Source organism: Sinocyclocheilus anshuiensis, unplaced genomic scaffold (genome assembly GCF_001515605.1).
Source record: "Sinocyclocheilus anshuiensis isolate Anshui unplaced genomic scaffold, SAMN03320099.WGS_v1.1 scaffold613, whole genome shotgun sequence".
Lineage (NCBI taxonomy): Eukaryota > Metazoa > Chordata > Actinopteri > Cypriniformes > Cyprinidae > Sinocyclocheilus > Sinocyclocheilus anshuiensis.
The window spans coordinates 10536-25529 of NW_015536487.1; the positions used below are offsets into that span (position 1 = coordinate 10536).

General features: G+C 37.2%; 1 protein-coding gene across 1 annotated transcript in view; it reads left to right on the forward strand.

Moving 5' to 3' along the window:
* Positions 1 to 3423: 3423 nt before the first annotated feature.
* Positions 3424 to 14994, forward strand: part of LOC107684879 (plexin domain-containing protein 2-like) — a 42509-nt gene continuing 30938 nt past the window's right edge. The window contains exons 1-6 of the mRNA XM_016481255.1: positions 3424 to 3457; positions 3864 to 4063; positions 7405 to 7551; positions 8129 to 8198; positions 10450 to 10572; positions 10916 to 11034. Of these exons, the coding sequence (XP_016336741.1) occupies positions 3424 to 3457; positions 3864 to 4063; positions 7405 to 7551; positions 8129 to 8198; positions 10450 to 10572; positions 10916 to 11034 (693 nt within the window). The remainder of the gene's footprint in view (positions 3458 to 3863; positions 4064 to 7404; positions 7552 to 8128; positions 8199 to 10449; positions 10573 to 10915; positions 11035 to 14994) is intronic.

The window sequence follows — 14994 nt, forward strand, 5'->3', positions numbered from 1 at the left end:
GGGTGATAGGTCACGTGCATGTTCCTGTTTTCCTTATTTGGTCCTTCCTGTTCCTGTCCCAATGTAGTTTGATTTGTTCCAGGTGTGTCTCATTAGTTATTCTCCTCACCTGTCTGCCCCTCGTTATCTGCCCCATTTAGTTCTAGCCTGTTCTGAGTTTCTTTGTCTGGAATTGTTTGTCAACTCCTTGTGCTACGTGTGATTCCCTGAAAAAAAGAATTAAACTCCTTTGTTTTGTACTCCTGATCTCCTCGTTCCTCGCTCCGTGCTCCTCACAGTAGCAACCCGTGACAACGTGTCAGGACCTACTAATTGTCAAAATCATACAAGTATGGTAGAACCATCACTTCTACCACAAAAGAGAACTTTGTAAGTAATCTTCCTGATTTATCTCAATTCCTCAGCATATCCAATAACTCGGAACAACTTGATGATGTAACAGAAACTATGGACTCTCTCTTTTCTAATATTTTAGATATGGTTGCTCCTTTACGCTTAAGGAAGATTAAGGAAAACAGTTTGACACCATGGTATAATGAGCACACTCACTCCCTAAAGAGAGCAGCCCGGAAAATGGAGCGCAGCTCTGGTCTCCTCATTCCTCGCTCCGTGCTCCTCACAGTAGCAACCTGTGACAGTGCCTTGCTGAAAAAGTATTAATTTCTCTCAAAAAATAATCTTACTGACCCCAAACATTTGAATGAGATATATATATATATATATAAAGTAAATTTATTTTGGGCTCAGGTTTGATAAAGTTGGATGGAGGTGTTTGTGTCTCCTGAGTTCAGATGACCTGTTCCAGCATGCTTCCCCTTCTCTGTAATTACACACACTAATATATCTGCTTCATATAGTGGCTGGCGAGAGAGCGAGCCAATCAATCAAACTCCTCTAGACTTCTGTAGCTAGTCTCATACACTGTACATTGGAGTGTTTGTAATGGTTTTGAACTTTAAAGTGCCCTGTGAATGGTTTTGAACCCCATAACCCCAGCACCCCTCCCCCAACCCTTTCTTTCTTTTATACATTGGTACCTCATTTTACTTTTTTCTCTATTTTATGTTTTCTTTTGATCATTTAAGACATGACTGGAGCGAAATTCAAATTTGTGGGTAAATTTCTCTCCCTGCTTTTCTCTCTCTTCTGTCTGTCATTTATATAGACATAAAGATACACATTCTTAAGCACTTCAAGATATAAGACCAGGCAGATAGAGGGGTAAAAAACAATATTAATAAATAATATATACAAATAATACTAATATTAATGATATTAACATACTAATATTAATGAAAAACTATTATTAAAAAGGTTATTTATAACACCAATAAGGTCCTATATAGCATTTTCAAAGCATGGTTCTATATGGAACCCTATAAAAAAGGTTTTTATTTAGCACTAAAAAGGGTTCTGCTATTGTTACAAGCCGAAGAACCCTTTTCTGGTACTGTTTAGAACCATTTTTCTTAAGAGTGTGGATAACACACACTCACACCGGTTCCTCTTCCTTTCCTCCCATTAGAATATAAATTTAATGAAAATATTAATTACATTTAACTTCAATACATGTAATTGGTTTGAATGATTTTTTTGAGGAAAGTTTTTGTAGTGCAAAGTTTTTGTCGCATCATCTGTATGTATAGTTTGACATTCGTTCATTAATTTATTCATGGACATCTTAAGAGCTGAAAAGAAAGGTACCTTCCACTCAGAGGATGAGGAACGAGAGAAAGAGAGGGAAATGTAGGACTGGATTTAGTCTCACAGCAAAAAGAAATCACAAGCATGAGAGAAAGAGATCCTGTCCCTGCTGCAGTGGCTTTTCAAAGCATGTCATGAGCAGACACTGATTTCCACTCAGCGACAATAAAAGTCAGTGACAGCCGCCTCTCTAAATCCTCATTGACCTGTTATGTATAATGGGCTTTACAGAAGGACTTGGCTCTGGGAATCTTTTCTCACATCGAGGGTTTAAAGGAGGAACAGTAGACCATGATGATTTGGAAACAAAGTGCATTCTGCAAGTTGTGCATTTTTTCCCCTTTCTTTCTCACTTGGGTTGTTTTTCAGTGCAGAGAACCGATTAGATGCTCACGTGAATGAAGAGATGTTTGCTGGGATTATCAGAGCAATATATGTGCAGGAAATTTTATCCAGAAGGGTTTCTTGAAATTGAAATAAGATTCCAAAAAAGGAGCATTGTATCGAGGAGGAGTATTGTGTTTGGCACTACACAAATTGTGAACTAAACTGTGTGAATCTGACTGAGAATGCTTCCTCTTATAGAAGACATGTTGTGGTACAATATGATACAAATCAAAAAGTGACAATACTTCATAAATGATGTAAATGAATGCTTTTATTCAGCAATGATGCATTAAATTGATCAAAACAAATACATCAAATAAAAAGAATCAAATAAATGCTTTTTAAAAACTTTCTCTTCATCAAAGAAATCTAAAAACAATCTATTACAGTTTCTACAGTTTCAACATTGGTAATAAAAAAGTGATTCTTAAGGACCAAATCAGCATATGATAACTAATAGATCATATGACTGTGGACTGAAGGCTACTGAAGCTTTGCCACCACCAGAATAAACTACATTTTAAAACATAATAGCTATTTTATATTATAATACTGTTTTACAATGACTGTATTTTTTATCAAATATATGCAGCCTCGTTGAGCATAAGATAATTCTTTCAGAAACATTTTAAAAAACCATAACCCCAAACTTTTGAAGAGTAGTGCACACAAGGAAAGTTTTTATGTATTTTTAGCATACATTATCTCTTAAGCATTAGACAGACATTAGCCATCTCTGTGTGGAATCTGAATGAAAATCAACCCAAGCTGTTGAGGCCTAAACTACTTCTCCAGCTTTCCAAACTTGACCTCAGCTTCTAAAAACACCAAGATTATGACTAAACCTGTACAGACAACCGCATTGGACTTTTAGTTTAGATTAAGCTGGTGTTCAGAGAGCACTAACCCACATTCCAGGCTGATTCATTAGTTCCTCCTTTTTGTTTCTTCTTTTTCCCCTTCTTTTTGTTTAGTCTGCTCAATCACATTATGAAGTGCTTTTTGTGATTCCCACTTTGGCCGTTCAGTCGCCCTGATTTCCAGCGTACACACTCCCATCATCTCTCACATCTTTATTTCCATTGAGAGGACTAAAGAGCAAAGTAAATAGAAGGTTTAATTAAACTCTGATCACATGAGACTTGATTTGCATAAGAATTTGGCCCTGTGTATGTGTTTGTTGGGTGAATAAGAGAAAGAGATTAGGCACATAAAGAGTGATATACAGACCAAAGAAGAATAAAAGCAGACTGGGATGGGCTGAGACTCTTGGCTCACCATTTCTTTACCTTTCACTCTCTCAGAAGCCGTTTGGTGTATCATTGTAACACCATGCCTCAGTTTAACAATAAACCAAGTGTCAGGAGTACACTGGACCATCTTCTTTATTACGACTACAGTTAAACAGGTTAATCTGGAACAAAATCGAGCTGTTTTTATTGCAGAGTGAGAGAGGGAAAATAAAGAAAAGGTGATGCTTTTTGTGTCTGTATAAACCATATAAAAAAATGCGTAAGTGTGTGTAATGTTTCAACTGTGAGAGCAGTAGTGAGACAAATTAGGTTTCTCTGGATTTTATTTGACATAATCAAGCAATGAAACCAATTCTCATGTCCTCTGTAAACCTTGTTAGTTATAAGCTTTGAAGAAGGAACTCCGTCTGCATTTTCAAAAGAAACAAGCATCATTTCTTCCGAAATGAAGCTTTGTGTTATGTAATGTCAAAATGTTCCCATGCTCATAGGATTGACTGTTGTTTTGTGTTGTTCCAGGAGCTGCTTATTCAATTCTTCAGGGATGGTCACAGGATGATGATGTCACTGTGGAGCTGTTTAGGAGGAGACGCTGGCTTCTCCTGGAGCCCCTTCCAATGGAAAGTAACAAAGCCAGTCAAGACAGTTTGAAGCCTGAGTCTCAGGATTCACCTGGTATACTGGCTGATGAAGGCGCAGACAACAGCTCCCAAATAATGGTAACCTTTATACTTTAACAAAATATAAATTTTCCCTAAGAGGCCATTCACACAGAATGCCTTTTTCCATTCCACTGCACTACTTTTCATTGTTTTCCTATGTAAACACGCTAGACAGACATCTTTGACCATTGTCACTCACACTTCACACAGCGTTCTAAAAATGAGGTGCTCAAGTAGAAAAAAGTTCAACTTTTAAAAAACAGACACAGGTTATCAAACCCCGGGTTATGAAAATGAAAATTATGTCATTAATTAATCACCCTCGTGTCGTTCCAAACCCGTAAGACCTTCGTTCATCTTCTGAACACAAATTAAGATATTTTTAATGAAATCTGAGAGCTTTCTGACCCTCCATAGACAGCAACACAACTACCACGTTCATGGCCCAGAAATGTATGAAAGGACATCGATAAAATAGTCCATGTGACATCAGTGATTCAACCATAATTTTATGAAGCTATGAGAATACTTTTTGTGCACAAAGAAAACAAAAAATAATGACTTTATTCAACAATTTCTTCTCTTTCGTGTTAGAATTTTGGGGGGCTGTCGGGGCTGTCAGCGCGAGTGAGAACTCTGATTGGATTGGAGTTTATAGAACGAGTCAGTGCTCGAGAATTAAAGTGAAAGTGATGAAAACTAGTAAATGAAGGTGACACAGACTGAAGGCTGTTCTAATGTTACAGGATCTTTCCCAAGCATTCCAATATGCGAATATTTTTATAACAACGTGAGCCGCTTAAAATTAAGAAAATTATCAACATAACTGATATTCAAAATGGTAAGTAAACGCTGCTTTGTTTACATTTCGTATATCTGCGTATATCTAGTATATCCTTGTTTCGGTTTCTCTTTTTAAACTACGAATATTTACTATTGATAGTTACTGATATAGACAGTTAATTCTTCTCACGCAGGCGCAGAACGCACATGTTAGTTTGCAGTCAGCTGTAGTCTGAGCGGTGTTCAAGAGCCGATTTTGGTCCAATGCTACCGACGCGAGGCGACAACACCGTCGGCTTTCATCGCTGCTAGTTCTTTGAAGTCGGCTTGGTGTGTCCCGGCCTTTACGGGTCTTTCATTTTTGGGTGAATTATCCCTTTAAAAATAACAAACTTTATTAACAAAATGTAGCTTTAATAACAAAATAAACAAACAACAAAACGGAAGCCGTCTCACTGCCAAATGCTACAGTATGTTGCTCTATCTATCTATCTATCTATCTATCTATCTATCTATCTCTGTCTGTTGCTCTATCTATCTGTCTATCTGTGGGACCATGTGATGCTGACGACTGGAGTAAAATTCGGCTTTACCTTAGTGGCTGGGCTAATTAAACTCTAATGTGCACAATGAGCAGTTGTACATCCATCTATGTGATCATTTAACCATATGAAAAACATCATGCAGAAGTTTTTTAGTATTGAATTAGTTTCCCACATGATGATTACTTCAAAGCACTGTGTATATGCAGTATGTAGTTGCTAATTTTTATGTCCACTGGTTGTTTCCTTTGATGTTGCTTTACAAGGTCTGTGTGATGGAGTTTTAGTGTTTGAACTCCTACCAGCTCCCATATACAAACACATTCCTGTATAAACACTCATACACACATACACCTGGTGCATCATTTATTTCACACACAACAAAGTGCTTCTGTCATTTTTTATTTTGTGAATTTCAAAGGACTGAATTTCTATTGCTTTTTATGACATGGCCTCAGGCTTTAGTTTAGGCTTTTAGGTTTTTGTTTGCTTTATTTTCAGTTTGTGTCGCTCTGCTTTTGCACTTTAACAGATTAAACTGTCAAAGTTTACGTACATTATATTCACCTCTCCTTAATTCTGACACATTTCTTTCTTTATGAGAATTGTATTATTCATATAGTTCCATGCTGAATTCCTCGGTGCCAGGCTGTTTGATAAGACAGTGCAGACATTTATGATCAAGTGTTTTCCTCCTAGGGTTTTACAGACAGCCTTGCTTTGCTCAGTAAACAACAATAGATCAATCTGTGGCGATTTCATTCATGCTCTAAGTGTCTTCTTTTGGATTGTTACTTTGTCATGCATCATGTCCTCCACTCACAGAGCATGTGTCCATACAGGAATTCATATATATTTAGTAATGGTTTATTTTTTTAGCTTTTTTGTCTTTATTATGACAGGACAGTGGAGCAGAGACATGAATTGATTGGAGAGGAGAAAAGGGAATGGAATCAAATTCAAACTTGGTTCATCCGAAGCACTGTTACTCTATATGTCATGAATAATCATGTCACACTCATAGCCTTGGTCATGTGATCAAGTGTTTTTGTCACGAATTAGATTAATTGGTAGACAAAATATTAATTTTGGTTTGTTTTTTAAAAGCCACATATTGGATAATTGGATCACTGATGATGGCCTTTGTAGAAAATAATTTGTAATGGTCAGTAAGTTGAAGGATACAATTTCTCTGAGTTGATTTTCTTTCCGTTAGCTGATCATGTTCTTCTGTCCCTGTCCAAAGCATTATGCTGTTACTAATCAGCAGTCATCATGGGTTGTGTTTCTCCTGGCACTCAGATTTTCCGTCCATTTGCTTGGCATATGTAACCTGCAGAACTGTTAATTTAGTTAAAACGTCAAAGTTTTTATATTGTCACTTTTGCTCGTAAATATATATACAGTACCAGGATCTTCTGATTGCAAGTACTGTATGTGTACACTCACATACATAAATCCACACATATCTAAACACATATATGCCTTATTTATTATGACCTTGTGTCTCAATCACCTCTTTCTCAAATCTCTCACCCAGCTGGTGAAATGATTGACCCTTTGTTCTTTTCACCTAAGTGTATAGGGAGAACTGGGCTAAAAGAACTCACTTGACCCTTTTGCTGTTTTGTTATCATCATATTTTCCAGGCAGAAGCTAGACAGCTATACAGGTGCTGCTGAGCAACACTCAATTCAATAAACCTCTTAGTGACCCTCATAAATATGTGGTCAGCATTGAAAATACATATAAACAAACAGAGATTGGCTCAGTCTTTTGTAAACACGCCTCTCTTAATTTATTCTTTCGGGAGAGTGTTTTTAATACTGAAAGACCTGAAATGGTATATGTTTGTGATGTGATAATCAGAATGGGCTCGTGGCCCTTGGTTGCTAAAAGCTTACCATAAACAAATATGGATTGTGTTGGGGTGTTTATTAAAGTGATAGTTCACCGAAAAGTGAACATTTCTGTTGTTATTTACACTAACATGCTGTTCCAGTCCTGTATGATTTTCTTGACAGTAAGTATTATGTCCTTTAACCTGACTGACTGTCTGGTATTTCCCCACAGGAGGACACAGATCATAACTACTACACCTCAAAGACTTATGGCCCCAGTGACCCTATGAGCAAAGAATTATGGGTAAATATCGATCAGATGGACAAGGAGAAGGTGAAGATTCATGGCATCCTGTCCAATACACACCGACAAGCAGCGGTAAGACAGCATTCATCCATCCATTCATTCATTCATTCATTCATTCATCATCGCTCATACACAAATAGAAAACAGTACACATCTTCTAAAATGCAAATGATATGAAATGACTACATTTAAGAACAATTACTGTTCGCTTTTTGAAAGAAAAATCCTTTTATTTGTCGCTTGTGGATGGGTTTGTCTGTTTGTGTGGATTATGAAAGTAACAGACCGAGTGTTGATCCGCAAATGCCACATTTCTCTGAAATGGGATCAGGTTTTGGTGTTTCGCCATCCCATTACTGGAACAGACTGCGATATCATCACATTGCACTTTCCAAACAAAAGAAACCGCAGCGGAGAAGCGCACCATGGATTTAGGACAGAAGTCAAATTTATTAGCAGAGTTATGTTTGCTTTAGCCGACCACAGAATGAGTCCATAGAGTCTGTCATAGATCTACACTTGCTGTATGTTTTATTGTAATCACTGCCTCTCTCTCACTGTCTCTGATTAATAGTTTTATATTGATTCTGCTTATTGTTTAGATCTTTTTATAATTGCAAGCTAAACTTTGTCTTGTCTTCATCCTCAGCGGGTCAATCTCTCCTTTGATTTTCCATTTTATGGGCATTTGTTGCGAGAGATCACTGTTGCAACCGGCGGTAAGTAAACTGTCCTCCTGCCTGTGATGTGTGCAGCACAACCAATGATGAGGTTATAAGAGAGCGTCTGCCTGCCTTCATGCGATATGAGTATTATATGGCTGAAGCAGTACATATGAGCCAAATGAGTTTAAAGAGAAATATATAATTGATTGGTTCTTGCTTGTAGGCATAAGAGCTTGACTGTAAGTCACAGTGTTCTAGCGGATCAGGCTGTGTTTATCAGCTGTGTGAGAGGTTCCTCTTAATAACAGCTGACCGTGCATGCTGGAGATATGAGGGCATGTGTGGGGATTTTTATTATGATTGCGGTTCATGTGACTCACTGGCTGTTGGAATGTGTCTAAGATGAAGCTGTGAGAGTGAGGGAAAGATAGAGACAGAAAACCGCCATATAATTTCTCCCTATAATTACATCAGTCATCTCTCTGCGGTTATAAACGGTGAAACACAAGTGATCTGAATTTCCCAGTGAAGCCGTGTTCTCAGGAGCGAAAAATAATGCTCTGTATAAGAGGTACTTTTCCTGCCTGAAGAATTTGTAATAAACACAACTGGAAAATGTTTGCTAAATTATTAAAAACTGAGTGTCTATTTACATTAAAGGGTTAGTTCACCCAAAAATGACAATTAGCCCATGAATTACCCTCAAGGCATCCTAGGTGTATATGACTTTCTTCTTTCAGACAAATCCAAACGGAGTTACATTTAAAAAATGTCTTTGATGCAGTTCATCAGTCCAAAAGAAGTGAAATAAAGTGCATCCATCCATAACAAAAAAAGTGCCTCACACGGCTCCGGGGGGTGAACAAAGGCCTCCTGTAGTGAATCGATGCGTTTTTGTAAGAAAAATAACCATATTTAAAACGTAATAATCAATTTAATCTAGCTTGCGCTCACTGTTGTACACTGAAGCAGCTCCGGGAGGATGACTCCTGTAAACAAACGTTGGTTTTCACGAGACTCACCAGCGCATGCGTAACGCCGACATCTTACGTCATCCGCTTTATTTCACGTCTTTTGAACTGATGAACTGCATCAGAGACACTTTTTATTATGGATGGATGCACTTTATTTCACGTCTTTTGAACTGATGAACTGCATCACCCGCTGACTGCCATTAAACAGCTTGGAAGATCAAAGACAATTTTTAATATAACTCCGATTGGATTCATCTGAAAGAAGGAAGTCATATACACCTAGGATGCCTTGAGGGTGAGTAAATAATGGACTCGTTTTCATTTTTGGGTGAACTATCCCTTTAAGTGCAAATAGCCTGCCTTGTTGGCAAAGGCATTTTGTAGTAACTCTGTTGCCTCGTTCAATCAGACAAAATTGATAAAGAAACCCAGAGAGGAAGACAGTGGATTTAGTGGACAGTGGATTTCCGATCACATTCTTCTCTCTGTTCCCGTATTATATCAGCTGGAAGTGACTTATTTTAAGTAAAATTGGAGAAAATATTTGAGTAGTGGAAATAAAGTGCCTAATGGGTATTTAATAGACATTTAATTGAAATTGGATGTGGTATCCTCACATTGATCGGATGAGCTGGCACATTGACCACTCGAATTGTTACCATGCGGTCCACTTCTTGGATATCCGAGGACAACTTTACTGATCAGCAAGTTCAAAATGGTTAGGGGCAGATTGCTATACTATTGCTATAATAAATCATTTTTGAGGATTTGTTTTTCTTTTTTCTTTTCTTGTGCTAATAGTAATAGTAATAATAGTGAGCCCTATCTTAATTATTTTATTTTTATTGAATTGAATATAATGAGTTTTTAAGTGCTCTGTGTTTACAGGATAAGCAAAGTTGGTCAACTTAGTCCAAGTTGGCTGAATTCCTGTGAAAAGATTTGCATTGATTTAAGCAGACAAATGCTGAAGACACATTTTAGATTATGTATGTGTGGAAGGTCCTCTCTCCTTTCTGTGAGTGGGATGGAAGGAGGCATTTATATGGCTAATTAGAGTATTAATCACTTTGGAGACAGGCCAGGGCTGTTTGCCAGGACGCATAGATGAGAAAGGAGGAGACCAGAGAGATTAAGAGTAGAAAGACAAGCACATGTTCATGCATTGGTGCCAAAAAACTTTTTTTTTCACATAAACAAATTGAGTGGTTTTATCTTATTTTCACCCTGAAGATCAGATTTGAAATGTATTTTTATTATTATTTGATATTATGAATATGTATTATAAAGGTTTATAGATTGTGTGTGTGTTTGTGTTTGTGTGTTTTCAGGGTTCATCTACACTGGAGATGTGGTTCACCGAATGTTGACAGCAACACAATATATCGCTCCACTTATGGCAAACTTTGACCCCAGCCTCTCCAGAAACTCAACTGTCATCTATTTTGACAATGGTAAGAGACAGACGCACTGGGCTGTGTGTGTGTGTATGTGTGAGAGAGACAGAGGGTGTCCTATCTGACAGAAATATATAGTGGAAAAATATATTAAAACAGAAATATCCAATATATATCTGTCAGACCTTCCCATCTTCAAATACACACACCCATCAAAAACACTGTACCTTGACTTGCCATAAATCAAATGTGTCATGTTATGTTTTCCAGATGCTCTTGTTTACAGAGGTGATCAGAAGCTGAAACTGTATTATTAGTAGAGAATATAAGTATTAAATGTATTCTCATTAATATATAAAATCATATTTAAATATTACGTAAATGTGCGTATGTTTCTTAGGAACTGCTTTGGTTGTCCAGTGGGATCACGTCCATCTTCAGGATTCTTATAATCAAGGAAGTTTCACCTTCCAGGCCACATTACACAGCGATGGACGAATTGTCTTTGCTTACAAAGAGGTTTGAAGTATATTTTTTCTTTTCTTCCTCCATATGTCTTTCATCCGGTTTTCTATTTCTCTCTCTGTCTGTGACATGGCTCTTCTTTGATTACTTCCTGTTCCATCAGAGTTTGTGAGATTGTGTCAATGTCACTCTCTTTTCAATTTGCCACATACAAACATTGTCAGGTACCATGTAATGGCAAACTGAAGTATCCAGTACAGTTAAAATATTCCAACAGTTTCACAAATCATGTGCAGTCAAGTGTGAAATACATTAATCCATTTTAATCATCAAATAAATCAATTATATTCAACTTGGTTATACAACCCGAATTCCGGAAATGTTGGGACGTTTTTTAAATTTGAATAAAATGAAAACTAAAAGAATTCCAAATCACATGAGCCAATATTTTATTCACAATAGAACATAACAAATGTTTCAACTGAGAAATGTTTTAATTGTATGTACAAAATGAGCTCATTTCAAATTTGATGCCTGCTACAGGTCTCAAAATAGTTGGGACGGGGGCATGTTTGCCATGGTGTAGCATCTCCTCTTCTTTTCAAAACAGTTTGAAGACGTCTGGGCATCGAGGTTATGAGTTTCTGGAGTTTTGCTGTTGGAATTTAGTCCCATTCTTGCCTGATATAGGTTTCCAGCTGCTGAAGAGTCCGTGGTCGTCTTTGACATATTTTTCGTTTAATGATGCGCCAAATGGTTCTCTATAGGTGAAAGATCTGGACTGTAAGCAGGCCAATTCAGCACCCGGACTCTTCTACTACGAAGCCATGTTGTTGTAATAGCTGCAGTATGTGGTTTTGCATTGTCCTGCTGAAATACACAAGGCCTTCCCTGAAATAGACGTCATCTGGAGGGGAGCATATGTTGCTCTAAAACCTTTATATACCTTTCAGCATTCATGGTGCCTTCCAAAACTCATAGTGCCTTCCAAAACATGCAAGCTGCCCATAATGTATACACTTATGCACCCCCATACCATCAGAGATGCTGGCGTTAGGCCTGTCACAATAACAACTTTTTGTTGTGCGATATATTGCCCCAGAAATAATTGCTATAAGTGATATTATTGTCATTTTAAAGACCATTTTATGCCACTGAATATATAATCATAATGTAACAGCATAATAATGCAAGAATCAGAATCAGAATCAGAAAGAGCTTTATTGCCAAGTATGTTTGCACATACAAGGAATTTGTTATAGTGTCACAAGCTTCCAGTACACGGGTACATATATTGCGCGATAAGTCAATATATTGATTATTGCGACAGGCCTAGCTGGCGTTTGAACTGAACGCTGATAACACGCTGGAAGGTCTCCCTCCTCTTTAGCCCGGACGACACAGCATCCATGACTTCCAACAAGAATGTCAAATTTGGACTCGTCTGACCATAGAACACTTTTCCACTTTGAAACAGTCCATTTTAAATGAGCCTTGGCCCACAGGACACGACGGCGCTTCTGGACCATGTTCACATATGGCTTCCTTTTTGCATGATAGAGCTTTAGTTGGCATCTGCAGATGGCACGGCGGATTGTGTTTACCGAAGTATTCCTGGGCCCATTTAGTAATGTCAATGACAGAATCATGCCGATGAGTGATGCAGTGTCGTCTGAGTGCCCGAAGACCACAGGCATCCAACAAAGGTCTTCGGCCTTGTCCCTTACGCACAGAGATTTCTCCAGTTTCTCTGAATCTTTTGATGATGTTATGCACTGTAGATGATGAAATTTGCAAAGCATTTGCAATTTGACGTTGAGGAACGTTGTTTTTAAAGTATTCCACAGTCTTTTTACGCACTCTTTCACAGATTGGAGAGCCTCTGCCCAGCTTTACTTCTGAGAGACTAGGGATGTAACGATTACCGGTTTGACGATAAATCATGATAAAATTCCCCACGGTTAGTATTACCGTTTCATCTTTTAATTATCATTAAAACCGTATTAGATTACCGCGATTTGAACAACTCGTGATAAATAAATACTGTCCAGCATAAAGCACTGTTTTAAGCAACAGTCTCATGTGCGCACAGCATGCAGAGTAGTTTTGTTTTGAGTGAAAACAGGGCGGAAAAGCTGGGAGGTTTTAAAAGAGTGCTAAGGGAATTATACAAATGAATATATGAATTAATTAATTATATGAATGTATCTCTGAAGGTTCTGACTGTCTTCAGAAACGATTCGATGGCATTTTGTTTTCATCTTTGCTCCATGTAATACCTAAAGGAAGTGTTCTTAATCTCAAAACTGCTTTGTCCATGGAGGTTACAGGAAACAGCTCTAATTCAGCGTTTCCGTAAGCGCCACCTGCTGTCAGCGATTGGATTTACAGAGACCTATATTTACATTCAGCCTGTGTGCAGTTTCTGTCTGGCCAAAAAACGGACCGCATTTGCATGCCCTAATGTAAATTTTGACCGGTTGATGAAAAACAAGCTTATGTGGATTCTACACATTTTAACAATTCAGATAAGTTGTCTAGAAATATATATACGCGTACACACTATATAGTGTTATGCAAAATAAAAACAAATAAAATGTAACATTGTAGAAGGAAGTATATAAAAAAATTATTGTAACCCTCTAGTCAGAAGACATTCTTGTAAATGCTGTTGAGATTTATTTGATTATTGCAAAGCATATTCAGCCCACAAACTTCCTAACTGAATTAGGCTTCTCCCTCTCCCCATGTCTCTGCTCACTCCATATCTTCTTTCTTTCTTTCTTTCTTTCTTTCTTTCTTTTTCTTTCTTTCAATACTTTTATTCAGAAAGGATTGATATAAATAATCCAATATGACAGTAAAGACGTTTCCAGATATCAAATATTTTGAGGTCACCGTATGCATTTCTTCCAGGTATCTTTATGGTGAACCAGTGAAAGGTGTTGCATATGTGCTGTTTGGTATTGAAATTGATGGTGAAAAGAAGAGACTCACATCTATGAAGCAACTAAATGATGTAAGTTGTTAAACAAGAAAAAAACATTAGTTTAAGTACCTTAAATCAGCTTTATAGTGCAAGACTCTTGTTACTCCATGTTTTATTTTACAGCTGAATGGAGGACATGTTAGTTTGACTTTGGAAGAGATAAAGAAGGCCTATCTTGACACAAATAGCTTACTGGGGTCTTCTGTGTACGTCAAAGCATCAGTAATGACCAGCTCAGGTGGGAAAATCATTGAAAAACAACTTAAAACCACTCACAATCCAATAGCAACTGCATAGCAACCCCTTGGCAACCACTCCAAACTCTTTAGTATGATTATTCTGAGTTTTTGTTTTGAAAAAACAACAAAAACTCTGTCTCCTTTCTTCTCCTCAGGTAGCGACCTTGTGGAAGCATTTGACCGGTTGATGAAAAACAAGCTTATGTGGATTCTACACATTTTAACAATTCAGATAAGTTGTCTAGAATTATTTATGGAGCAGATCAAATACATATAATAATTTATTAATCAATTATAATTTTGACACATCTTTTCTTTATTTAAAGGCTGAAATGTGAGGTTTACTTTTTATGAAACTTTTTCTAGCGTCACGTGTTCATGAGGATTAGGCTAATCATCCCATATAGAAAACATCACAAGTAAAATTAATGATGTTTATAAAGATAAACATGGGTTTATTATAGCCCACTTACAGTTTACATTTCAGAGATCATTACAAATAAATTATTAAATGCTAAAACTGAATAAATTTAAATGAACAAACCTGGCGTTTAAACTTTCTCCGTTTAAACATTTGTTATGTTCTCTATGTTCTATTGTGAATAAAATATTGGCTTATGTGATTTGAAAGTCTTTTAGTTTTCATTTTATTCAAATTTATAAAACGCCCCAACATTTCCGGAATTCGGGTTGTACATTTTTATGTATTATAAAGTGAAAAAGTGACGTGACATGTGGCCAAGTATGGTGACCCATACTCAGAATTAGTGCTCTGCATTTAACCCA